Genomic DNA, 27668 nt, shown 5'->3' with positions numbered 1-27668 from the left:
GCTCCGAGGCTTCCCCCAGGCCCTGCAAACGCAGGTTCAATCGCGGCCGCCGCCCCACACCCCAGAGGGCGGCGTCGGGGTGCCTGGGGGGAGTGCTCAAGGGTCTCTCCCCAATTAATTGAGGGAGAACAAGGGCATTATTGTCACCTTAAGAAATCGATTGCTGGTTGCCCCACCACGGCCTCGCTAGACATTCGTTCCCCCCTTTCATTTTGAAACTGCCCAAAGACGGATGCCCAGAGGCACGGACAGTGTGAGAGCTGAGAAGTTCATACACGGGGAAAGGGGGCTCGTTTTTTCTGCATTCAAAGGGCTTTCTACACGCCCCCACCCCCTCCCGCTTCCAGCGTCACCGTGGTTGAGATTAAAACGACAAACTAGGAACCCTGACCTCCGCCTCCATGAGAATCCAGCAAAGCAGAAAATGCCCTGATGTATTACACAATCGGGACAACATGAAACTGTCCTTTTGATTGTTTCTTGAGATGAGGCGCCGCTGGCAGGACTCCCAGATTCGGAGTCCGAACATCCTCAGTTTCTCAGCAAGGACACCTGCATTCCTCAAGCTTTTAGATGGATACACACGCCGTGAGACTGTGCGCGCCGAGAGAGAGAACCGCGTAGGCGCGTTCTCTTCCACTGTTAATATCGTTCACAGCGCTCCCCAGTTAACTGGGGCTTGAAAACACACGCCCCACCCAGAGCAGAACGCGAGTGGGTCCAGGCTAGGGAGGTTACATTTACTTGTAATCCTACCCCCTCCCTTTCCAATGTCTTTGATTGTTTTTCCCATACGTGTATAAGCCGCGGGACTTAGAAGCAGGCCGCTCCTCCTAAATGTGATTCGGACCATATGCTTTCCGCATTCATTCCCGCTCCGGCCTTTCTTCTCCGCACTAACTGCTAACACGTTATAGTCACCTTGAAATTTCCTCTGCTATTTTCCAATTAAAAGCTTAATAGCCCTGGAAACGGAGTTCATGTGGTGAAGTTTACCAGAGCCCCTTGTTCTAAAAGGCTTTCTGCTGGGATCCCATTATGTGCTTGAATAAACCCTTTCTGCAAACAGAAATGGGACTCGGGGTTGTCAGGTGTTGGGTTACAATAGCCTTGGAGGCAGGGGACGTTTTACCAACATAAATACAAACCTGTCCCTATAGGGAGATGTTGTCAAATACTGGGATATGGAAAACATTCCCATCAAATATGAGAAAAGGATTATTATGCTATATCAAATGAGTATTTAGGTCTCAGCCCCCAATGTGCACTGGAGTGAACCAGCCCGGGACCAAATAATGCCAAGTTGTTTGAGTGGCAAAGGGGATAGGGTGGCTAGGTGACCGCGGGGGGAGGGAGGGGAGAGGGGGTCGCCTAGCAAGTGGGACTGTCCGCCCCAAAACCTGGTGCCCAGGTCTGCTGCTTTCCTTAAAAAAAAACAAAACAAAAAAACAACAACAACTTTATTCCCAAGGATTTTATAGTCCCGGTTTCGCAGACCATTTGGAGAAACTCCGGAGAAATTGAACTTTGAAAAAAGTCCATGGTCCCTCGCCCCACACCCTCCGAGGCCAAGAGACCCCGAGAGATTTCAGCGCGAACTAACGTTCCCAGATTCAGTGTCATTCTAGTCTCTCTGTGTCTGTCACGTGAAGCGACTCACTGCCAACTCCCCACTGCCCGGCCTCTGGCCCACTGGGCTGCGGGTGACCTACCTCCAGTCCTGAGAGCTTATGAAGTTCCCTACAGTTGTAGTGTTTTAGGGCTTGTTTTCCTAGCGAACACTGGGAAGAAAGGAAGGATTGAGGTGGTGGTGGTGAGGGGGTGGGGATGGTAAGAGGACAGACGGGGTTCGTGCCCCACGCGGTTGGGGTGGGGGCGGGAGGCCGTCCAGGGTTAGCATTCTCCTGCCCAGGCCCCACCAGGTCAGCATACAGCGATCCCCCAGTCCCGGAGAGGTCTGAGCCGGAGGTGGCTTCTAGGGGAAGCATACAACCGGGGTCCCTTTTTAACCCTTCTCCCCTCCTGGAATCACTGTTCCAAGCTGGGGGTTGACTACTTGAATTCGCAGAAAACACGGGGGGACATTTTCCGGTAGCTTGTTTGCTTCCAGGGCGGAGAAAGGCGGCCTCCCCTAGGGGAAAAGGGCGCGGCCGGCCTAAAGGTTGACCATTGCAGCGGACCAGTCAATGCTCTCCTCCCGCGTCGGATTATCCGAACCGCCCAGCTCTGCCCCGAGTCGCTGTATCCACCTGTGTTTAGTTTTGTTTTGTTGGGGGAGGGGGTGTTTTGTCGTCCCTGTATTTACAGCAGTAGTCTGCATTAGGCCAAAAGGGTACTCTTAGGAGATTAGAAACACACAAATAACAATTTAAACGAAGTTTTATGTTGTCATCCTGTGCAGGGATCCCTTCCACGCCTACCCAAAGACAATGGGGTGGGGGAGAGAAATGGCGCCACCCCTAGCGATCGAGTCCGTGGGGATTTGAACTGGGTGACGCGGGGTCTCCGTTTGATGGGTCAGTGGCTATTGGGCAGAGGGGAGATCATATCCAGTAACTTTTGAGCGTTATCATGGCCCCTAATCCATTCTGAAAGTTTAGACCCAGCACTTAAGAAAGTTCTCCGCACGAGCGTTCCCCACGCCGTTCGGGACTGCGATTGTTCATTAAAACTTGGGAGGAGGGTACAGGAATAAACTCGGCGCCAGAGAGGGCGGACTGTGCCTGCAAAATGGGGTTTTATCCTCGGGCCAGCAAGTTTTCAAAAACATTCCTTTTCTTTTGCAGCAGCACGATTTTTTTTTTTAAGTTGCAAAACGATATAAAGAGACAAAATTTCTCGAATAAGTTCCACGGTAGATTCTGGTTCTCGCGGAGCCGAGTTTCTGAGGCCAAGCGTTGGAATAAAAGCGGGCTCGGCGCCGCAAATCAAAACCTGGAGGGAAGGGAAGGGAGAGAAGGGGAGCGGCCACCCCACTCTCCTGCAGGCACCCCCACCCTCACTCCGCCCGGTGGGCAACGCTGTGTCCGGAGTGCCACTGCCCCTGCAGCCGGGGCAGGGACAGCGCGGAGGGGTTGGAGGAGGGGCCGTGAGCGCCCCCGCGGGTGCCGCCTGGCTGCAGGTGGCGCGGAAGGTGCTGTGAGCGACTCCAGGGGCGCAAGGAAGGAGGACGGCGTGGAGTGGGTGGGGAGTGCGGAGAGACTGGGACTGGTGTGTGTGTGTGGGGGGGGGAGGGTGCAGTGGGAGGGCGGATGAGGGGGGAGGGGGTGGAGGAGGTGCTGGGCCTGGCAGCGCGCTGGAACTGCGGCCAAGCTGGCTTAGACCTTAACCAGCGCTGTCGCCGGCACCTTGCAGCCGCCGAAACGCTCGGCGAGGGAGGACGTGCCGGCCGGAGCAGCAGCCGCGGAGACGCGCCCGGCGTGGGATTGGCGGCGTCCCCGCCGGAGGCCGGGGCTGCGAGCGCCGCGGGAGACGTAAAAGGGCTGCTGCACCTCCGGCCGCCGCGGGACGCACGCGGCCGCCTCGAGGCCGCCCCTGAGCGGGCCTCCCAGCCCCGCCGTCCAGCGCCCCCTGGCCCGCTCGCGCCGCCGGCCCGCCAGCTCTTCGGGGAGCCCGGGGTATGAACGGCTACGGCTCCCCCTATCTGTACATGGGCGGCCCGGTGTCGCAGCCGCCGCGGGCGCCCCTGCAACGCACGCCGAAGTGCGCGCGCTGCCGCAACCACGGCGTGCTGTCCTGGCTCAAGGGCCACAAGCGCTACTGCCGCTTCAAGGACTGCACGTGCGAGAAGTGCATCCTCATTATCGAGCGGCAGCGGGTCATGGCGGCGCAGGTGGCACTGCGCCGGCAGCAGGCCAACGAGAGCCTGGAGAGCCTCATCCCCGACTCGCTGCGCGCCCTGCCGGGACCCCCGCCGTCTGGGGACGCCGCCGCCGCCGCCCCGCAGCAGCCGCCGACCTCGCAGCCGACCCAGCCGCCTCGCCCTGCCGCCGAGTTGGCTGCGGCCGCCGCGCTGCGCTGGGCCGCCGAGCCCCAGCCCGGGGCGCTGCAGACGCCGCTCGCCAAGCCAGGTAGGAGGGCTGCGGGCGGGGAGCCGGGCCCAGCGCGCGGGCGGAAACCCTGCGGAGCTCCTGCTGCGGCTCTGCTTGGGAACCCGGGAGGCAGGTTTGGGGAAGTGGGCCTTGCCGGGGCTTCCTCTCCAAACTCCGCCGGGCCGGTTATTCCCCGGGCAGCTGCCGGCTTTCCCTCTGGATCCCGGAGGTGGAACCCGGATGCCCGCGAGAAAGGCGCCTGGGGCTAGCCAGACGGCGGGACTGTGCGACGGGTAACTAAAGAGGTCGTGACAGGTCCAAATTAAAACCCACGCGGGCGTACACACCGCCGTGCTCAGGGGGGTCCCCGCCTTAGGGCTTTTTAGAGAGGCGGGACATGTAGGTGCAGGACGGAGCCAAGGCCCAAGAGGCTTGGCTGACTGCGAGCCGGGCGTTCTTCTCCGCCCGGCCCCGAGGGAACTGGAGCTAACCCCCAGTCTGTCTGGTAGCGCACTGTGGTCTGCAGCGTCTTGCACTTTGTTGAAAGAAGTCTCATTTAGAAGCAATAGTACAAAAGGCCAGAAAGGCTACTAAACTGATAGGGAGGACCCAGAATCTGGTGTGGCCAGAGTGAGCTGCTTTTGCAAAACTGCTCAGGTCTTTCAATAGGTTCCTCAGGCCGCCTTCAGCTGTCTCTGTGGTTTAATGAAATACAAACAAAACTTGACCTGCGGCTCTAGCCGGTCTGGCTCAGTGGATAGAGTGTCTGGCCTGTGAACTGAAGGGTCCCCGATTTGATTCTGGTCAAGGGCACATGCCCTGTTGTGGTTGCGGGCTCAATCCCCAGTTGGGGGTGTGCGGGAGGCTCCCAGTGATTCTCTCTCATCATTGGTGTTGGCTCTTTCACTCTCTCCATTCCTTTCTGAAGTCAATAAAAACATATTTTTTTGAAACACACACACACATAAACACAACAAACCAAAAACTTGACTGCGGTGAGGAAGGCCATTCTAGGAGGCTTGTGCCTCATGCTCTAAGATATGGAGCAAAGACTCTCTGGCTTCTCTTCACCTCTCAGAGCTCTTCTTTCCTCTTCTCCTGTGTTGTGCATTAGAGAGAGTGGGTCCGCCCTGAGCTCTGGAGGTGGACAGGTTTCCGCCCACCCCATTGCTTCCATCCCTTTCCCCCCTCCAGGTCTCCAGTCTGCAAACCCCAGATGAGGCTCTTTTCTCCTGGGAATCTCTAGCGTGCTGTCCTGCCCAGCCCAAGCACTCCTTTGATTTTAGGCTCTTGGAGTTTAATTGACGTGTGTTTGGTGTGGCAAATAGGAAAGAAAAGGAAAAGCTCCGATCCTCTTGGGGAGGGGATAAAGGGATTTGCTTGAATTTTTCGAGGCAAGGCCCTATAAGGCGCAGAGCCCCAAAGGTAGGACGGTGGAAGAACTTCTGACACCCCTCCACCCCCCACACCTCCAAGGAGTTTGTGGAAGTCTGCAAAAGCTGCTGGCTTTTGGAGAGGGGCTTTCAGGAGCAGTTGACTGACGTGTGGAGCTGGGGAGATGCACTCACTGGTTTGGGGGTCAGTGGACAGGCAGCCTTGCAGGCACAGATCTGCTGCCCTGGATTTTGTGGATATTTAATCCAAAGTAGGATGTAAGCATTTCTCTGAGTAATGCCCCCCACCCCACCCCAGTTGTCTCTCTCCTTTCAATCTGATCTCTTCATATTTGTAGGTTTGCCACAGAAGAATAGGAGGGAGAGAGAAAGACGGTTTATTTTGCCTTTCCCCTTTAGGTTAGAACAAGTAACGGGGAATGTTTTGTCTCGCTTCTAGAATTTGATTCATGCCAGTGACTTGTAACCTCCATTGCCTCCAACACCATAGCAGGAATCTAAGCTTATGTCAGTCGTAGGTAGCGTTTTGCAATGGCCACCTGCCCAGCAGCACTCCTCTAATAATAGGGCTTCGAGTTTGGGGGTCTCCATTCAAGAGGAGATTCTGTCCACATCCTGTGCCCTTCAAACCATTCTTTGGGATACCCAAAGTTCATGGTTTCTAAAGAGTCACAAGACCAAAAACAAGCCAGGAGGAGGGCAGCGAGGGCAGGAAGAAAGGCGGGGCAGCACCTGCTGAGGGGGCAGCAGCAGAAGGATGCAGGTTTGGGAGAGTAAAAGGAGGCTGATTTCTCCGGAGGAACCAGGCCGGTGCCCTCTCTGTTATTCTGAGTGCTCAGGGACAGCCCGAGTCCTCCAGATCGAGAACAGGTCATTGCAAAGGAGAATCGGATGTACCATGAGAGAGGTCGGAGTCGTTGGTGGCTTTGGGAGACTGAGCCATCAGGGACCAAGGGCTCCGTTTCTAGCTGGTCACATTACATACCTTACACATTCATTTATATAACTTTTATTTTCTTCTTTCAGTTGGTTTGACCCTATAATTCCATTAAAAATGCCAATCACCAATCCAATGATGTGGGGGCGGCGCAAGAAAACACAGAGTAGTTGTTTTCATGAGGAAGGCAAGCATGCAAGTGGATCGTTTCCATGCATTGCTCTGTAAGGAAGTCCATTTGGGGTGTACGAGTGGAGAAACCGCCTGGGTGAGACTGCTGGTTGCTGTATATATCATACCTTTCTGCAGTTGTGCGTAGTGTGATTTATTTGCGTGTAGCATACCAGGCATAGTTCGAAGCATATCAGGGACTCCTGGACAAGTAGTTCGCTACATGCAGAGAAGTAAGTGAAGCTCTGTTCACATGGCAGGTCGGCATGTTACAGTAAGTTCCCAGACCATCAGGAATCTGCATCTGCTGGCAAATTATGGAGATCTCTGATCTCTGTGTCTAGGTTGGGCCTTTCAAAAAAGGGCTGCTTCAGTCCGTAACTGTGGAAATTTCGTTGTTGTTGTTGTTGTTAGCTACGAATGCAGGTGAAAAGCACATGCCCGAGAGCAGCGGTTCTTAACCTGTGGGTCGCGACCCCTTTGGCAGTCAAAGGACCCTTTCACAGGGGTCGCCTCAGACCATCCTGCATATCAGATATTTACATGACAATTCATCACAGTAGCAACGTTACAGTTGGGAAGTAGCAACGAAAATAATTTTATGGTTGGGTCACAACATGAGGAGCTGTATTTAAAGGGCCAGAAGGTTGAGAACCACTGCCCTAGAGAAAGGTCTGTTGGCTGGGCGCCGCTGGAGAGGCACCCGCTGTTCAGGGAGTGCCACATCAACACCAACATTCAGTTTTGCGACTGGAAGGAGTTTCTTCTTCAAGTTCTGCTTCCGATTCTTTAAAGGACTGGAGTTATTTTATCTAACGGTGTAGTGTGTTCCCCGTCCCTTTCCATGTGGCGATGGTTCTAAGGAGAATTTACCTATTCTGATGTTATTATTTCTAGCTCTGGGTTGAAGCATTCTTTTTTTTTTTTCTTTTTGGGTGTACATTTCCCCCTGCTCTTTGATAATCATCTATGGCTGGCCTGGAATTATAAGAGCTTTTTAAGCCCCAAGTTATAATTTAAGCTTCTTTACATATGTACCATCGATTCACGTAGTCTCCTAAATTCCCTCTTCATCCCCCTCACACCCTTTCCAGTCCCCCATGAAAATACCCTGGGAAGTGAGGCATCTTTCAACACTTAGTGTTTCTGAGTCAGCAGCCTGAACCAGCCCAGCCAGCCTTTCAGGACCTGGGCTCAGGAGCTGAGGAAAGTTGAGGGTCAACTCCAAGGTGAGAGCTAAAGTTACACTCCTGTATTGCGGCTCCCTTCCCCCAGCCTCACCATTTCCTTCAGGGGAGAGTGTCCGGGCAGCCTCTGGCGGGAGAAGGAAGATCTCTAGCTGTAGGTTCTTCCTCTGTCAGCATCTGTCATCAAAACAAATATGTGCAGAAGGTCTTTAAAGTGTTCTTAGAGGAAAAAGAAATCAAAAACATCATATTTGGTTAGGAGTAGGAGGGCAGGGCCAAATAGGAAAGTAGGGTCTCCTTTTCTGTTGATTTCTCCTGAAGAGGGGAGAATAAGAGACCTGTGGTGAGAGAAGTTGGGAGTTTTTGGAAACTACCTTTATTTTATTTTACCTCATACCCAGTACGGAATAGCATCTTTATATTTGCTCTGTGCCTTTCAGCTCCTGCTTCACTGGGTCCTGTCCAGTCTACTTTCTTATTTTAAACTTAATTTACAAAACAGACAGACAGACATTCCTGCAGGTACAATGAGTGGCACCAGATCACCGGTCCAGGCCCGGATGGGAAACCCTCTGAGGCTGTGCTGGCCAGAAGAAAATGGAAAGGTGGGAAAGACTTCACCGTCACTCCTGCAGTGTGCCTCTGGACTTAAACTCAGGGTCTGGTTTTAAGACTGCGTCATTTGGGGCGAGGGGCTGGACTCAGAGTTGCACTGTAAAAAACAAAAACCACCCAAATGAAAAGGAATACGTGATCCTGTGCTACTGGTCTCTTCCAAACCGTACCCCAGCGCTGGTTCCAGGGGCAGGACGCTGAGGATATTCAGTTCCTGGCCTTTCTGGAGGCACCCATCCATTTCCTTTGCTCCCGGGGCCCTGCCTGTTGGGAAAGGGGAGGGCCTGGTGCGCAGCCCAGCTGGGTGGGGACAGCCCAGCTCCCTGCATATAGGGTGGTGTGCCCACCACCTGCGGGAGCAGTCACAGGGCACAAGGGCCTGAAGGAGGTACAGAGAGTCCCAGCAAAGGTATGTTCACTGGATGCTGCCCCTGACCAGTCTCAGGGAAACTGCAGTTGGGCAGGTGGGGCGCTCCCTCCCACCCAGCCTTGCTTCCGTCCTTGCACCCCTCTGCAGGTGGGCTCCTTAGCCCAGGAGCCTGGAGCCTCAGGAACAAGACTTTCCGTGCATTTCTCACTCCTGCCTCTCAGGCCATCCACTCCCTCCCTGCTGCGTGTGCCTGGGTTGCCAGATTTAGCAAAAAACATGCAAATAAAAAACAGGATGGCAAATATTGGTCGGGACATACTCAATACTAAAAATTCTTCATTATATATTTGAAGTTGAAATTTATCTGGCAACCCTAGGCGGAGGCTGTCCCTCCCAACTCCAGTCACCCCACTCTGTGAGCCCCTTGGGGTCCGGGGTCACCAGTGCAGTGCGGTCTCCCAGCTTCCCTCTCCCTGGAGCCCCAGCTGCCAGGGGTGGGCATCGGGTGCGGGGGGGGGGGGGGGGTTCCCTCTTGTGACCTGAGACCAGGGCTGGCATGAAAAACCGGAGCTTTTCAACCTCTAGAAACCAGACTTCTACTGCCATCCGGGAAAGAGCCGGCCCCTCCACCCAGCACACTTCCCCAGGTTATAAATCTGGGGGATGGCCGTGCCCTCGACTTACACAACCAACTTTTCTTTTCCCTGATGGATGAACTCCCGGTTTAAAAGATTACAGTAATCACAGGAGGACAGTGTAAATCGAATCTGATAGCAATAACTTTCGGGGAAGGTCAGGCTCAAGTGAAATGTTACCAAGCAACAGGCATTTTGTTTGCAAAATACAATCAAAGAGCATTGATGAGAAAGTCTGCTGCGGCCAGTCAGCACTTTCTGCTAACAGCTTTACAGAGGGGCCGGGAGTAAATCTCCGTAAATCACCACCCCGAGGACTGGGAGCCCCTTCCTGGAAATGTTGCACTTCTTCCTGACAGGAGGGAGGACGGAGCCCAGTGCAGAACTGTTTGCCTGCCTGCCTGCCTCCCTTACCCGCTCTTTCTTCCTCTCCTGTGCCTTCTCGCTTCCCTCTTTTCTTTGGCTTTTTAACCTGTTGCCCTTTCCGGACATTAGCCACTCAAGCCCCTGGGCCTCACGTCTAGTTGGAGGTGACTGTGATGGCACAGCAGACCTTGAACTTGGGGTATGCATGGGTGCCCATGGCCAAGGTTAAGTAACGTCTGAGTGTCCCTCCCCAGGGGTCCCACGTGGCTTTAGTGAATCATTTCCTTGTCTGAGCGCTGAGGAAACAAAAACACAACTTGGTGTTTTTCCCTCCCATTTTGTTGTATAAACATCTATAAAAATAAGCCCAGTCAACCACTGAATGACAGTATTCTGGAAAATTTAAATATCAGAACATTAGTTCTTTTCCAGATCTCTAATCTCTTTTGATTCCAATGACAAGTCAGACATAAATTTTGCAAAGCTAGGATCAGTGATCTGCCCACCCCCCACCCCCGCCACTGATTATTCTTTGTTTAATTCAGTGTGAATATCTGTTGCACCCATAGTCTTTATATGTGAATGTTTACAACAATATTCCCCCTAATGCTTACACCATAGTTGGTCCAGCTGCTGGCCTTTGAGTTACTTGCTGTGTTTCAATGTAAAATGTGACCAATTACAAAGATAAATTGGAAATTTTGCAAAAGATGAGTTAGTAAACTGTAAGTGGCTAAGAGGTAATGCTTTGATCAAAACCTTTACCCTATTTCTGAAAAACGCTCTGGTTTTTCATACACTCTTACCTAGTAGATGCCTGGGCACATAGTGAGGGATTCAAGGATATTTGCTAAATACATGGATGAATGAATAGACATTTAAAAAAATTAAACAATTTTTTTTTTAATCTTTACCGGAGGACATACTTAGAGGGAGGGAGGAGGGTGGGAGGGAGAGAGAGACCAATGTGAGAAATGAGAAACATCTATTGGCAGCCTCTGTACCTGCCCAACCGGGGTTCGAACCAGCTCCTACCTTAGGTGCACAGGATGATGCTGACCCAACTGGACCACTCCGGCTTGCATTTTTATAAGTACCAGATACACACGTAGGTTTATAGGTAATTTCCCTCCTGCTTCTCAAAACGTGTTATTTTCTGAATCCAGAAAGAGGTCAAACCTAAATTTTTGTAGGAAATATACTGTAGTCCACAGTTGCAAAACCATCCTTCCTTATATCCAGCCCTTTAGATGTTCCCCCAAAATACTGGTCTGCAGGAACCATTTTGATACTGCCACATGTTATGAACCCAGTGCTGTTAATGATTTTTTATCTTCTTATGATTTTTCTTTTTTTGTTTTTGTTTTGTTTTGTTAATCCTCACCCAAGAATGTTTTTTCCATTGATTTTTAGAGAGAGTGAAAGGAAGGGAGGGGCTGTAGGGGAGAGGGGGAGAGAGAGAGAGAGAGAGAGAGAGAGAGAGAGAGAGAGAGAGAGAGAGAAACATCGATGTGAAAGAGACACATCAATTGGTTGCCTCCCCAGCACATACCCTGACTGGGGCCGGGTTCCAACATGAGACCCTTGGGTGTGAGGGCTCACACTCTAACCACTGATCCACACCAGCCAGGGCGTTAATGATTTTTTTATAAAGGAAAATGTGTCTATATATTTTTACTTTCCGCAAGTTTTCTTTTCTGCTTAGGAAGAAAAGGAAAGATTTTAGACCAACATTCATTTCCTGCTGTACTTTAAGTTGTCAGAGATTCAGTTGTGGTTTTTTTTTATGACTCTGTACTTGTAGTATGAGATAAAGATAACAGAAGTTGTACAAAGCCTGTCTCCTGTTAGAATTCTGACTGGGCAGTCGGCTCGTCTAGAAGCCAGTCTTGCCCAGGCTCCTGCCTGCCACTGCAGATTTATCTGTGTGCTTTGAAAATGACCCACTGGGGAAGTTGTTCAGAGGTGTGTTCCCCAGTGCTCAAGCGAACGGCTGAGGACATGCAGTCCATGTTTCAAAACGCCTGACGCAATTTCAGAAGAAAAAAAAGAAATCCAGTGACGTGCGTTCAGAAACCTTCCTTTCTCTATGCCAGTGTTTTTGTATTGTCATTCTGGATGTGAGATATATTTTGTTTTGTAGATATAATTGGACAAAATGGGGCAAACCCACCACATTTAAGTCAGAAAAATTTTTCATGTTTATGTGTCTTGAGCAAAATGTTTCACAGATGGGGTATGCTTTCTCAAAACATTTGAAATGAATATCTAGAATTATGTTTTACTTCAGTTCATTTTCATATGGAAAAATCCTCAAAAGAAAGATTTTTCGAACTGTAATTTTATTTTAGATGGAAGTCACTTTTGTGTGAGTGTTCATTTTCTCTCTTTAAAGTCTTGTAGCTATCTTATGGCATACACACACACACACACACTCACACACATACATATACAATATATGTATCTCATTATCTATATAAAAATTTCCTTCTTAATTGAATATCAACTTTTAAAAACCTTTACCCTAGTGAAAAGTTTATGGGTGGTTGTGTTTCTACATCATAAAAAATATGAAATTGAAGAGTGAGCATTGAGTAAGTTTTAAAGATGTCTAAATATTTAAGCATTAGAAACAACAGACTATCACTTTCAATAGGTAGTTTGTAATATCAGATGAAATTGATTTCTTTTCAGTTTTTGCCCAGTAGTTTTGGCTTCCCATATCCATATTCCAGGTGTGAAAGTATTACCAGTTGAAGTATACCCTTCCTCTTTGTGCTCTAGGAATTAGGGTGTCACTTCCAAGAAAAAAAGAGGGTAAAGCATTTTGGGGGTAGTTTCCTTTTCATTGTGTTTGTTGGCAGCTTCACATTTCTATATCAAGAAAGGCCTTTGTGTTTTAAACCAACACGAACAGTTTATAAAGTTCATTTAGGAAAAAAAAATCTAGAGATGTAAAGAAACACCTGTTACTACATTAGGCTTTATCACTGGACTCACAACTCACCCTCTATAATTTCTTGTGAGAGTCTGTGTTTATAATAGAATAGTCTACAATACATCTAGTTTAGGTACCACGACACAACCAATAGACCACAATGCCACAGAATTGTAGGGACTGTATATTCTTCTTTCAGAAATTATTGTTGACCGAGGGATTTGCTCTTGGTGCAAGGTGAGAGGTTAGTCTTCCCTTGCCCTTTGCCCGATTTGGAAACCCCAGTAGCCTTTGGCTGTTGATTGGGATTCTGCTCACCTGACACCCCACAGCAGGCCTTTCTGTGCTGCTCAGGTGTATGAACGCCATCAGCGAGTCCCACTCATTGCTTCTTTCAATGTCTTCTATCTTCCCTTTGAACACAGTATCAACAGCGCTGACCTCGGTTGGTTGGAGTGTGAGTTCGTACATTGGATTCCTGTGACGTCTTAGCTTTTCTCACTTTGTCGCCATAGCCTTGACTCCCAGTTGGAGAGGCTGATCAGCCCAGAAACCTGAGAGTGGATGAATCAGCACAGTCCACCACCATCCCTTCAGAACTAACCGGAAGCGCGTGCTGCACTGGGCATGGCACAGCAGCAGGCGCAAAGGGTAGCATGAGGAAAGTCTGGGCGGGGGGCCCAATTGGGGAACAAGGTGGCACCCATATAAGATTCCACTGTCAACAGTAGATTTTATACTGTCATAGACCTACACTCCTGCCATCCCACCTCCAGGTTATTGGGATGGTGTATCGTTTGCCAACCTGAAAAAAAAATGCTATATTTTCATAACGGTGGATGTGTCAGATCAGCCAGAATAGCATTCTCTAGTTCCTGTTTGAACCCCCTTTTCCTGGAGCCTGAAGCATTCTGTGGGAGAGTGAAGGTAGTTGACAGACCTCAGAACCTTTCCCTTAATGTTGTCCGTGTTTCAGACTCACCCAGGGTAGGGAAAATCTACCTTTCAGAATAGGAAGCTGATTTTAGGTCCACATATTTCTTTTTAAAAATAGTAAAGTTTTGAGCTTTTCAGCTAAACTTATACACCCTTTATTTTCTAGAAGAAACACTTGTTTCTCTTACTTAAAAAAATCTTACCATCCCCTATATCGCTAGCATAACGCGTGTCATATTTCTTTGTGTGTGTGCCAAACCAACACATAACAAAATGTACTATTTTAACCATTTTTAGGGGTATCACATAGTGGCATTAGTACATTCACAGTGTTGTGCAACCGTCACCGCTATCCATTTCCTGAACGTTTTCATCATCCCAACCATAAACTTGGTACTTATTAAATAGTAAGACACTATTCCGTTCCCCCCAGCCTCTGGTAACCACCATTCTATTATTTATCTATAAATATGCCTATTCCACGTATCTCAAATAAGTAGAATCGTAGAATATTTGCCCTTCTGTAACTGGCTTATTTCATTTAGCATGTTTTCATCCCTATTGTAGCGTGTGCCAGAATTTCATTCCTTTTTGAGGCTGAATAATATTCCATTGTATGTATAGACCACATTTCATTTATCTCCTTATCCATCTGTGGGCACTGGGGTTGCATTCACCTTTTGGCTATTGTGGCTGCTGCTTGAACATTTGTGCACATGCGTGTTATATTTATTTATTTATTTAAAAAATATATGTTTTATTGATTTTTTACAGAGAGGAAGGGAGAAGGATAGAGAGTTAGAAACATTGATGAGAGAGAAACATCGATCATCTGCCTCCTGCACACCCCCCACTGGGGATGTGCCCGCAATCAAGGTACATGCCCTTGACTGGAATTGTACCCGGGACCCTTCAGTTCGCAGGCCGACGGCTCCATCCACTGAGACAAACCGGTCAGGGCCTTTCGTGTTATATTTAATGCGTAGCAAGTCTACCTGGGTGTGTTTGCTTCCCCCCCTGCACATGCATCTTATCTCCCCAACTTAGTGATAAGTTCCACAAGTTAGAGGCAAGTCTCACACTTCTGTTATTTGCTGCCATCTATTCTGTGTCTCCAGTATCTTGTGTATTACAGGGATACAAATACCTGTTAATAACAGGTAGTGAAAGCTCAAGTTAAAGACATAAGAAAACTGTTCAGAGGTACCTAATATTGAAAACGTTCTTTGATGTTCATTTTTGCTCAGGGAGAGTATTTGACTTGCTCTTCCAAGCTCCATTGAGCAGGGGCCAAAATCCAATTGTGCGTTCAGTTCCGTGCTGAGCTAACATACTGGTGACAGTGCGTGAGTGTGAATTTATAGGTGCTTTTTGTGTGTGTGTGCTGTTTTTCTCTTCTGGATGAAGTATAAGTACCACCTTAACCGGGGAGATGAAACTGGGTCTCCAGTCCTAGGAAGTTGGAGGAGAGAATATGTCAGATTTCTCTTTCAAAGACAGGTCTTCTGTTCATCCCAGAGTTGTTGCAGAAAGCAGCGATGTAAGCCATCTCTGGGCTATACATGAACCCCCTAGAGCAGTGATGGCGAACCTTTTGAGCTCGGCGTGTCAGCATTTTGAAAAACCCTAACGTAACTCTGGTGCCGTGTCACATATAGAAATTTTTTGATACTTTCAACCATAGTAAAACAAAGGCTTATATTTTTGATATTTATTTTATATATTTAAATGCCATTTAACAAAGAAAAATAAAAAAAATGAGTTCGCGTGTCACCTCTGACACGCATGTCATAGGTTCGCCATCACTGCCCTAGAGAGATCTTATATTGGGAAAAAAAGCAGCTTACTTAAAATGCAAATTTGGGATAAATATGAATTCCTATCAGATTTATGATTGAAAGTTGCACTGATATAATGTAAGAATATCTTTTAAGTGTTTTCGCTTGGCACATAGTTATTGCCTTGTGGAGAACCAAAGTTTTGTTTTCTCAGTTATGTTTAGGACACAGCCCATAGTAGAAGCATGTTCATAAATGGGCCTTTGTTTAAGGCTTTTAAAGTAAACAACAACACATAGGAGGAGATGGATTTTAGAAGCTGCTTTGATGAAATTTCACCAACTGGCTATCTACACATAATCAGGTTTGCCCATAGGGAAGGGGACAATGAGGCCATTCACGCCAGGAAGTAGAAAACACAGGCAAACCACTTGTTTACAACCTGACAAGTGGGTCCTTAATAATTTTCACCTTTAGATCAGTTACATTGGCTTTCAGAAGACACTGCCAGTACATGTTTTGAGAAGGGTAAAGTTCCACTTGCATACAGCTTATTAATAAGGAATATGTCTCTTTATTACAAAGGTCTGTTAGCATTTACTTCTTCGAGTAAACAGTCTTAGCTACTCCTTTCTGCCTGGTTAGCACTGTAATTCTAGCCCGTCTGGGGGTAAGGTCATAGGTCAGGATGTTAAATTTGCACCTGGTTTACTTCACAGCAAATCTCTGCTTTATTTGGAAAGCTGTTTTCCTCTCTCTCTTCTTTTAATTCAAGGTTTCTTTAAGTCCTTTCAATGCACTTTAGTAACAAAACAGTTCATGGAAAATGTATCTCCCCCTTGCACCCCAGGTTCTGGAGTTAGGGGTGCATTTGCCTCACTGATGGGTCATGCTCCTTGCATAGTTCCATGAACCCTGTCAAGTCACTTCCTCCTTCCCCTCCTGCAACCTGTCCCCCACCGTCCAGAATGCACAGCTGGTTTTGCATGCTTTCTAATCCAAGTTGTTGACAGGTCTGCCAGCCCCTCAAGTGGCTTTTAAAAGAACGTTTTTATTGATTTTAGAGAGAGAGGAAGGGAAAAGGATAGAGATAGAAACATCGATGTGAGAGAAACATTGATGGGCTGCCTCCTGCATGCCCCCCACTAGGCACTGAGCCCGCAACCCGGGCACATGCCCTGACCAGGAATTGAACCAGCGACCTCTCGGTTCATGGACCGACACCCAGTCAGCTGAGCCACACCTCAGTGGCTTTTAAATAAAGGTTTCAATGTCCAGAGGCCTCTTCCCTTCGCCCTGGCAATCACATCAGCTCGTGCTTGTACGCGGTGTCCTGTGGAACCACGTCGGTGCCCACTTCACCAGGCATATTTAGTGAGAAATCTACGCACCGGAAAATGGATCTGACATATTTAACTTTCCCGCAGTACACGGGTACCCGCAGGCCGAAGATGTCCTTAAATTCCACCGGCCCCCGCGTTTGCAGAAGAAGAGCCGGGAGGGAAGCCTGAGCTCCCGTTCCTGCCTTCCCTGGGCCTGTGGGTCCCCAGCCCACAGAAGGGCCCTGGTCTGGCTGTGCTGCTGGGCGGCCACACCTCCTGGGGGCCTCGGCCTTACGCTGCCCTCGTGTTTGAGACAAGCTTCCCCGAACACATCGTTCCGAGACATCACTCTGGTTTCTAGATGTTCATACTCAGGGGTCTTTTTTTGCCATTTGCCAATGACATAGTTTGGATTTATTTTTCTTTCTTTCTTTTAAGGCTTGTGGTTGGTATGCTGTGACCCACTGGGACACATTTCCCCTTCCAGAAAGCCCGTGCGGGCTCCCCCCTGAGCACATCTGTTCCTCTTTATGCCACCAGGAGAGGATTAACCCAGCTGTTCTCTGCTTTTCAGATTTGACTGAAGAGCGACTTGGGGACAGCAGCTTGGCCGACAGCGCAGAGACCTTCAGCGACAAAGACACGGACCAGAGGAGCTCCCCGGATGTTGCAAAAAGTAAAGGCTGCTTCACCCCCGAGAGCCCCGAGATAGTGTCGGTGGATGAAGGTGGGTATGCAGGCCCGAAAAACGGGGGCACGTCGGACAGCCGCTCCGGCAGCCCCAAGTACCACGGGGAGCAGAATCACCTCCTGATCGAGGGCCCCTCAGGAACCGTCTCTCTGCCCTTCAGCTTGAAGGCCAACAGACCCCCCCTGGAAGTGTTAAAAAAAATATTCCCCAACCAGAAGCCCACGGTGCTGGAGCTGATCCTGAAGGGCTGTGGGGGGGACCTGGTGAGCGCCGTGGAGGTCCTGCTGTCCAGCCGGTCCTCGGTCGCGGCCGCCGAGCGAACTGCCGCCGAGCCCGAGAGCCTCCTGTTGCCCTCCAACGGGCACATCTTCGAACACACCTTGAGCTCCTACCCCATCTCCTCCTCCAAATGGTCCGTGGGGTCGGCCTTCCGAGTCCCAGACACATTGAGGCTTTCTGCGGACTCTAGTAACGTTGTCCCCAACCCCCTGGCCGTGCCCTTGCAGCACCCTTTCCCCCAGCCGCCCCGCTACCCTCTCATGCTGAGGAACACGCTGGCGAGAAACCAGTCGAGCCCCTTCCTGCCCAACGACGTCACCCTGTGGAACACCATGACGCTGCAGCAGCAGTACCAGCTGAGGTCCCAGTACGTCAGCCCTTTCCCGGGGAGCTCTGCCAGCGTCTTCAGGAGCTCCCCGGTCCTCCCCGCGCGCACCCCCGAGGACCCGCGGATCTCCATCCCTGAGGAAGGGTGCCCCATGGTGTCCAAGCAGCCCATCTACCCCGAGGACGACTACGACGAGCGGTCCGACTCCTCAGACTCCAGAATACTCAACACATCATCTTAAAGTGGAACCGGACGGGAAGGGACCAGGTGACACGTTCTGTGCATCTGAACCCTGGGAGGGGGCAGCGGGGAGGGCCTGAGGAGAAGCCACATCCTGTGTATACCTTTTCCTTCTGTTTGACAAAGTGACTGTGCTTGATTCTATTAGCAATAAAAACATAACTTATTTAATTTCTTGCACTTCACTGGGAAATGCCAAATAGCTCTGCTCTGTGGCTTTAGTGCTGAAATGCTTATTGTACAAGAGAGTCTCGTGCTAAGCATAGTCTTGGGAAAGCCGGGACCGTGGAAGATTTATTTGGGGATGTGATGCTGAAGGTCAGCCTTGCTCCTAAACTCCACCCGGAGTGTTCAGTACAGCCGTATACTTGAATGCAGTTTGGTGGAGGGATTCCTCAGGACATGTGGCTCCCAAAGGAAGTGGTGCGATTGCAGAGGGACGGCAAACAGGGACATTATGTTCTTGCGCTGGAAATCCGTCTTGCATTTTAAAGGAGAGACTGCGCTGAAGAACAGAGCCAACGGCCCACATGCTTATTTAAGCTTGGACAGTTTTCAGAGACAAACCCCATTAAGAATTATTCCTTTCACATGGCTGAATCGAAACACGTGTAATGTCAATGTAAAACCCGTCACAGCTGTGAACTGCATGAAATGTGTTGTGAAATGAACACGAGATTAAGCTTTGTCGGGTTAATGTAGCATGCTAAGGGCTCTAGAAGAAATAAACTAAGGAGATGATTTTGGTTCATGTCATTTCTGCTTGTGGAAGGAGGACCTCTGACAATAGGAACTTGATGTAAAAGCGACTTACTCTAGTGCATGGACCCCACCCCCAGGTGTCGGTTACGTGAGATGCTCCTTGAGAAACACCCGTGACAGAGTCTTGGGGATGCAGTCAGAAAGACGGAGGATGTATTGTTCAAGAATAGCGTTCATTCAGTGCCTCTACCCATTCATTTATTTCTTCAACAGATACTTATTGAGTGCCTGCTCTGTGTTACAATGCTCCCTGTACGTTATTGCCCAAGTTACCCGCCCGTGAGCCCAAGATAAGCAGGGATGGTCATGGAGACTCCCGTTACAATCAGAGTGAGAACGAGACAGTCTACAGCGTGGGAAGTAAGTAGAGTGCTTGGCAAACCCCGCACAGAGAAAACACTCCCTGCGCGAGTACTGTTGCTCCTGTGAAGTTCAGTTCCGTTGCGTTCAGGATGTAGAAGTGAATTCCCTCGTCGTCAATGGGGACGATGACCACCACACAACATTGAAAAGCAGGGCTTCCTCCCGCACCCACATGCTTTCTTTTAAAAAGCAATTTGGGGTGCTGCCTGCGTATGGCAGACTTTTTGCTTGGGTATGTTTTTTGTTGTTGTTAATCCTCACCCGAGGATATTTTCCCATTGATTTTTGCGGAGAGTAGAAGAGAGAGGGGAAAGACAGACATGTCAATGTGAGAGAAACACATCGATGGCTTGCCTCCTGCATAAGCCCCAGCCAGGGCCCCGGCGCCAGGGAGGAGCCTGCAACCAAGGTATGCGCCCTTGACCAGAATCAAACCCGGGACCCTTTGGTCCGCAGGCCGACGCTCCATCCACTGAACCAAACTGGCTAGATCATGCTAAGCTATTTTTAAAAGTGAGTCTTCAAACAATGATATTCAGTGCCCACACTGACCACTTGTACTATTTTCATTCTCCAGAGTGCTTGAAAGGAAAGATGACTGCTTAGCTCAGACAGACTAATGAATGTGGGAAGGAAAGGAAATAAACAAATGCAAGCCTCTTGATGACAGATGTAGAGAGAGCTCCCAGTCTCAGAGTCTTCAGGGGCCCTTCAGTCTGGGAGGGAGGAGGGCAACTCCTCGGCCCGAGATGCCCCTCAGCTGGGTCCCAGGAGAAAAAATATATTTAAAACAAAAGAACCATTTCATTTTTATTTCTGTTGGGCTCTTTTGGAATGAGATATCTTTGAGGGGGGAAAATTCACTATTATGAGTTGGACTACTGTGTATTTAATCGACATAGTTGCATATTAGAGGTTTAAAAAGAAATGCGATTTGTTGTTAGAGTTCTATTTAGACATTGGTATTTATGGAAAGGAAGAGTGCGAGGAGGTGGAGAGGAATACTCTGACAAACCCTGATTCTAAAGACACACGTAAAGGACGTGTGATGTGGTGATGGGCTGATGCCTCGGCCTACCCAGGACAAATGTGTTTTCAAAGGCATCTTCATCTCAAAAGGTACCCACGTTTATTTAACAAGCAGCCGTGATGACAGGTCCCGTGTGAGCTGCTGGTGCTCGGCTTCAGCTGTGACTTCTGCAGGTTGAATGATGGATGGAGCAAAACTTGGCTTAAGATGCAGCGTTCTTACAGCTCGGTTTCGCCCACAGATTGCCAGTCACTGCTTTCTGCAGTGCCAGCAAAATGGAATTGTCTCTAAGGCAGCGTATTCATGGCTGGTGCAGGTTTACTTAGGCCTCAACATAATTTTCTGCGGCAAGAAATGTTTTCTGTGGTGGGGTGAGTGTGGACAGGGGTCAGAAGGGAGAAATTGGTTGTTAAGATCTTACATCTGGCCCGACCTGGTTTGGCTCAGTGGAGACAGCATTAGCTTGTAGACTGAAGAGTCCTGGGTTCGATTCCAGTCAAGGGCACATGCCAGTTGGGGGAGTGCAGGAGGCAGCCGATCAATGATTCTCTCTCATCATTGATGTTTCTTTCTCTCTCTCTCTCTCTCTCTCTCTCTCTCTCTCTCTCTCCCTTTCCTCTTTGAAATCAATAAAAATATATTTTAACAAATCTTAATCTGGCTTCCAGCGTTCAGTCTTGCTTTTTTGGTAGTCCTGACGGCTGAGTCCCCCTCTTGTTGAAGTAGATTCTAGCTCAGCTCTCAAAGACTGTCCCACGAAGGCGTGTGGAATTCTCGTCTGCCCATGGGCACACAGTTTCTCTTTCACATGAAACTGAATGTCTGGATGAAAATAGAAAAAAATCAACCAGCTCCTAGTTAAGTCCCATCTGTCACAGAGAAAACATCTGGGTGCTTGGATGTCTGCTTGCAGTTGAGTCAAGCCAGCCCTATAGGAAGTTAATCCACATTAAACCGCAGTGCCTCTCTCCCCTTCCAGTGAGGACCTGCCAATGACTACTCTGAGAGTCACTGCTTTGTTCATCCAAGACAGTGATGGCGAACCTATGACACGCGTGTCAGAGGTGACACGCGAACTCAAATTTTCGGTTGATTTTTCTTTGTTAAATGACATTTAAATATATAAAATAAATATCAAAAATATAAGTTTTTGTTTTACTATGGTTGCAAATATCAAAAAATGTCTATATGTGACACGGCACCAGAGTTAAGTTAGGGTTTTTCAAAATGCTGACACGCCGGCCGAGCTCAAAAGGTTCGCCATCACTGCTCTAAGATGTGTGCTGGCTCCGCCAGCATGGCTGTGGTAGAGTGTCGACCAATGATCCAGGAGGTCAGGGCACATGCCCGGGTTGCGGGCTCAATCCCGGTGAGGGGCATGCAGGAGACAGCTGGTCAATGATTCTCTCTCAGCACTGATGTTTCTGTCTCTCCCTGCCCCTTCCTCTCTGAAATCAATAAAACTGTATTTTTTTTTAAAAAAAAAAGATGTGTGTCAGGTTAGTCATGTTCTACAGCAGTTTGTCTCAAAATGTGATCCAGGCACCTGATGCTTTACTTATGGTTTAGATTCCCATATTGAGTTCAGAGTGATTGGTAGTCTAAGCATGTGTGTGTGTGTGTGTGTGTGTGTGTGTGTGTGTGTACATTTTTTAAAATATGTTTTTATTGATTTTTTACAGAGAGAGGAAGGGAGAGGGATAGAGAGATAGAAATATCCATGAGAGAGGATCACTGATCGTCTACCTCCTGCACGCCCCCCACTGGGAATCGAGCCACCAACCCAGGCATGTGCCCTGACTGGGAATTGAACCAGCGACCTCCTGGTTCATGGTCCGATGCTCAACCACTGAGCAATACCTGCTGGGCAAAGCACCTGTATTTTTATCATCCTCCCCAGGTAATTCTTGAACTCACTGAGATCTGAGGACCACCTCACTCTGCATCACACTCTTGGGTTTTCTTCTAAAATCTATGCCCAATACAGGAGCTCAGGGATACAAACTCTGATGCTGGGGTTTCTAACCCCTCCCAACTCCCCCGCCTCCCCCCCCCCCCCGCCTCCCCTCCCCCCCCGCCCCCGCTTTTCTGTGGCAAGAGGAAACTTCAGTATGTAAGGCCTAGATCCAGTTCAAATAACGTTAGCATCCATGTTAGTGATTAGACTGAGTACACATTTGGGATCAGAAATGCCTGTTTCTGGAAGCTTCTGGTTGGGAAAGGGCCAGATATTAGCATAAACTTCAGTAAGTCGTGATTGCTAGTTGACAGTGACTCCTGGAGGTAGATTTTTGCCCTGGAGCTTTGAGTTTTAAGAACTAGCAAAAATCTTTCTGCCCAGCTTTATTGTGATAGTATTGCCATGTAGCACTGTGTACGTTTAAGGTGTACATTGTGATGATTTGATACATGTGTACATTGTGAAATGTTGACCACAATAAGGTTAGTTAATGCATTGGTCACCTCACATAATTACCTTTTCGTGTGTGCGTGGTGAGAGCATTTCAGATCTTCTCTCTTGGCAACGTTCACCTATACAATACAGTATTGTTACCTGTAGTCACCATACTGTACATTAGTTCCCTAGAAGTTACTTATTTTATAACTGGAAATTTATACCCTTTAATATCTCCCCGTTTTCCCCACCCCTCAGCCCCTGGCAACCGCCATCCTGCTCTCTGTTTCCATGGCTGGCTTTTTAGATTCCATGTGTAAGTGAAGTCACACAGCACTCGTCTTTCTGTGACTGGCTTATTTCACGTAGTAAAGAGCATTTCTGTATTGATTCATCCAGTGATGGATACTTGGGTTGTTTCCGTACCTTGGGCATTGTGAGTAATGCTGCAATGAACATGGGGGTGAAGGCATCTCTTCAAGATAGTGGTTTCGTTTTCTCTGGCTGTATACCCATAAGGGGCATTGCTGAGTCATGTTGTAGTTCTGTTTTCATTGTTTTGAGGAACCTCCACACTGTTTTCCGCAGTGGCTGCATGCATGTACGATCCCACCAATCGTGCACAAGGGTGTTCTTTTCGCTAGATCCCCGCCAATATTTGTTATTTCTTGTCTTCTTCATAATAGCCGTCCTAACAGGTGTGAGGTGCTGTCTCACGGTGCAATATTGCAATTCGTGATGACGCATTGAGAAGCAAGGCATTTGTCAGCCAGGTAGGTGGCTGTGGTTGAAATGAATAGTAGAGCCACCTGGAGTGATAACAGGTAGCAGAGGAAAGGGTCAGTGATTCTGGACCTCTGGGCCAGGCTGTGACAGCTAAAGGGTAGGCTTCTAAGAACCCAAGAACATTCGCCATTGGTAAAATGAAGCTGCGCCGTAGGAAGGGGTATGCAGTGTAGGGGCCACACGTTCCAGGGTTTGCTCACCAGGAGCTCGTCTCCCAAGGTCCCCGGCTGCACCCTGGCTCGATGAGTGACGGGAGGGGCGGGTGCCTCTGGGGAACATTTGTTGGGTGCCCAGAGAACAGGCCCTGGCTGCATTTGAACTGACATCTTTGAAAAATGAACTTGATTTCACTGCATACTGTTTCAGTGATTCATTCTTTATATGTGCATTTGCTCAGCAGAAGTGAGTCGAAAATAAGATGGATGCTAAATTTATATGTTAATTTTAATATTGGAGCTATCCTATATTTGAAGATTAAGATCAATGCTTCAATTTCATTTCTTATGTGGTACTGGATGTTGTCATTACTGGGGGGAAAGAATCATTTCCAAATGCATCCTCCCCAAATTCCAATCTTAGAGGGCAGAGGCATCTCGGAAGAGGCAATCCTGCCTTCGGTGATATGCTTCAAAGATCCCGCTGTATCACTTCCTAGTTCGGTGTGAAGGTAAACAGCAAGGGTGGGGGTTTTCAATGGGGCTCACTTACTAATTGGGTTCCGAGAGTTTGCTGGAGTTGGTAGGCTGTGTCAAGAGTTTCCTGTATCCTGTGGGCAAAGCCACTGGACTTAACCAAAAGTAAACTCAGCAGTTGTTCAGATGAAGGATCCCTCCAGAAGACCCGAGTCACAGCTCGGTGGTTTAAACCACAACCTCGCGCTTGCTCTGTGATTTAAGAAAGACTCCAAAGGTCTGTGGAAGGCATTGGGGGGCAGGAAGGAATCTCTGCCTTCTATTCAAACACGGCGGAACCGGAATGTGTGGTGGCTTCCGTGGAGGGCGGGCAGGTGAGTCTGACTTGGGACCCAGCCCTTTGTCAGCCCAGGGCCGCTATGCAGTGCAAGTGGCTCTGTCTTCACCGGAAGACACTGGCTCTCCATGCACACCCTGGCCTTCCTCCTTGGCTCCTGTCTCTGGGGAACACTGGGTGACATTGGCTGCTGCAGGTGGTCGTATATTTTGTGTTTGCACGAAGGGGCTGAAAATTTTTCCTAATTTGCCAGACCAGAAGAAAGAGTGCTGTTTTGGGAGGTACCTTTTTCTGCTTTGCCAAGTGGCATAGTAAGTAGGGACCCAGGGGAAAAAGTAGGGAGAAGGAAGAAAAGTGTACGGGTTGCAAGAGAACAGCTTGGGCAGTAAAAGGATTCGCTATGAAAGCTATTGATCAATCTTTGCCACTCCATCTCCCTCAGCCTGTTCCCTTTGAGAAAAAAGGAAGTGGTTTCAGTTGGCGCAGAGTTCCAAAAAAATGTCACGCACGGGAATTGAAATAAAAATGCAGGGAGAGGTTGGAAAGCCAGGTAGCGAACGTGGCTTTATTGAGCACATGCTATCTGCATTGGTCGCCCCAGGCCTCTGTCCTGACCTCGGCACGTCTCTACATGGCGTCTCTGCCCTAAAACCAGCCAGGCAGACACCTGTCCCTTGGGGCTGTCTGAGTGGACAGCCACGTATGGGAAACAAAGCTGATGAATGAATGAAAATGCCTGCAGCCAACGCTGATGCGTGCAGTCTCCTGCCTCCAGGAGAGCTCTGTGGACCCGCCCGTCTGAGTGTCTCCAATACAGTAATATCCGTGATTCACTGCAGGCCCTGAATCTTTAAGAAACATTATGTCTAATAGGGTTTAGTATCACAGACACATTATTATATATCTTGAGCTTGGGCACATAATTGGCAATTGGGCATAATGCATATATAGCTCATTAAATAGAATAGTTGATTTGCAAAAGTACCCTGTACGTATCTGTCAGAATCGTGTCTATATATCCATATTTGTACCCATAGAAAAAAATCTTGTTAATCCAACACTGATTTATTCAAATTAGCAATTCAAAGCACCTATTAGATGTTATTATTTTAAAATATTTTAGATCCAATCCAAATACAAATTAACTTATTAAAAACCAGATTAAAATCCAGTTCTACTCAGAATCTGGCATTTTCCAAGAGTGGTTTGGAGTTAAGTGGGATTCAGGAGCAATCATTTATAAATCTTTGATAGCCTGTGCTAGCCACTGTTCTAAGTCAGTGGTTCTCAACCTTCTGGCCCTTTAAATACAGTTCCTCATGTTGTGACCCAACCATAAAATTATTTTCGTTGCTACTTCATAACTGTAATGTTGCTACTGTTATGAATCGTAATGTAAATTTCTGATATGCAGGATGGTCTTAGGCGACCCCTGTGAAAGGGTCGTTTGACCGCCAAAGGGGCCGCGACCCACAGGTTGAGAACCGCTGTTGAAGTGATCCACCTCTGTTAACTCATTTGACCTCTCAACCACCACATGGGTGTGTGGTATTACTGTTCCCCTTGGATAGATGAGGACGCAAAGAAGTAACTTGTCCAAGGACAGCTCTGTGGAGGTGGAGGTGGATTTCGGTCCCATTCTATGGGCTTAGATGTCCCAGGTTTTTTAGAGCTCCTGGGCCTTCTCTGTCCAGCTCCCTGGTTTTCTTTTGGTTCAGAGATGCCTCCGTCAGAGGTCGGAAGCAGATCTGCATTTAAGCAGCCGGAACCTTCCCTGCTCTCCCTTTCTGTCAGGAATCCATCAAGTCCAGAGGGAGAGAGCCTGCTGTGCAGCCTACATCACTGAATGTTCTCTCCCACGCAGCTGCCCCCTGGCGGTCAGTGAGAGCAGAAGGCGATGAACTCGGCATTTTCCTGGACTCCTTGATCATAATGAAACCCTTGGCCAAACAAGAAAGGTGTGAGGCTGTCCAAAGGCATCTTTGCCATGTCCTGTTTTATTTGAGTCGTAGGATTTCCTCCAGGACAGCTGTGACTACAGACCCGGCATACACACACCCAGTCGCTTGACTCTGGCTCTGCAGGAAATTCCTGACAAGTTTCTGTTTTGCTGATGGTTGTGCCTGTTGACCACAGAGATTTACACAGAAAGGATCGCGAGTACACTGACAGTACAATGGTTCCCAGATTAAACTCAAATATGATTTCTCGAAAACCACCAGGAAGGAAACCTAATGTTAAGTCACAGCTGTCTTAAACCTGTCAGGCAAATCATAGAAGACCAGGAAGATCATTTAATCCACAGTTTCTCAAAGTGTGGCCCACACACTCCTGCATCTGGAACGCCCTGCGACCTCTGTTAACCATCTGGGGCCTGGATTTCCTTCCCCCAAACCTCCTCAGCTGGGGCTCTGGGAGCAGGCACCCTCCTGCCCTCCGGGATCCACAGGACAGTGAGGACCGCTGAACCCACCCCTGTCCCCTGTCCGCGGCACAGCCTTCCGGAAAGAGCCAATCCAGCCCCACAGGGAGGGAGGAAAACAAATCGACTAGCTGTGATATTTGAGAATAGATGGCTTGTGCCTAAATTACCCAACCCAGTGAATGAAATGCTCTCCCAGTGTAAGAGGCACAAGGGGATCTGTCCGAATCGCTGGGATAAGGCTCCTGAGGGGAGGGGAGTCCACACCCGAGTTCCGAAGTGAGGAGTGACAGTGAGTACATCCCCCCATGAAGCTGGGGGTGAGTGGACAATGACTTACCTTTCAGGGTTATGGATTGGTTTGGTCAATTACAAGAAAAATGACTGAGGGAGGATTCACACACCCACGCCCCCCAAACTTGGAGTTAGACCCAGTCAGTAAGGGTTTGGAATGAAGATGGGGAAACAGTTGCCTTGAGGCGGGAGGGAGAGGGGGAAGAGCCAGGGAAGATGGACAGAGTGGGGCTCCCATCCCCTGTAGGCGTGCAGTTCAGACCCTGCTCACCTGGGGGAGGTCCGTGGTCTGTGTAAGAGTTTGGGGAGAGTGGTGACCCATAGGGCTATCCCCCAGCTCCACCTGGGAGCAGGGTGGTAAAGGGGCTCAGTGAGCTGAAGGCAGGTGAGAGTCAACAGAAGCAGGAAGAATTCTCTGCCCTCCCTGTG

General features: G+C 48.9%; 1 protein-coding gene across 1 annotated transcript; it reads left to right on the top strand.

Annotated features, from left to right (window-relative positions):
- Positions 1 to 3619: 3619 nt before the first annotated feature.
- Positions 3620 to 18275, top strand: DMRT3 (doublesex and mab-3 related transcription factor 3; the record flags this gene model as incomplete). The annotated part of the gene is made up of 2 exons (XM_081102838.1): positions 3620 to 4070; positions 17255 to 18275. 2 exons carry the CDS (start codon positions 3620 to 3622, stop codon positions 18217 to 18219), a joined length of 1416 nt encoding a protein of 471 aa, XP_080958964.1. The 3' UTR covers positions 18220 to 18275.
- Between the last annotated feature and the right edge of the window lie 9393 nt (positions 18276 to 27668).

The sequence above is a fragment of the Myotis nattereri genome (assembly GCF_964212035.1).
Source record: "Myotis nattereri genome assembly, chromosome: 12".
Classification (NCBI taxonomy): Eukaryota; Metazoa; Chordata; class Mammalia; order Chiroptera; family Vespertilionidae; genus Myotis; species Myotis nattereri.
The sequence above is the reverse complement of the archived record's forward strand: the minus strand, read 5'-3'. Positions and strand labels throughout refer to the sequence as shown.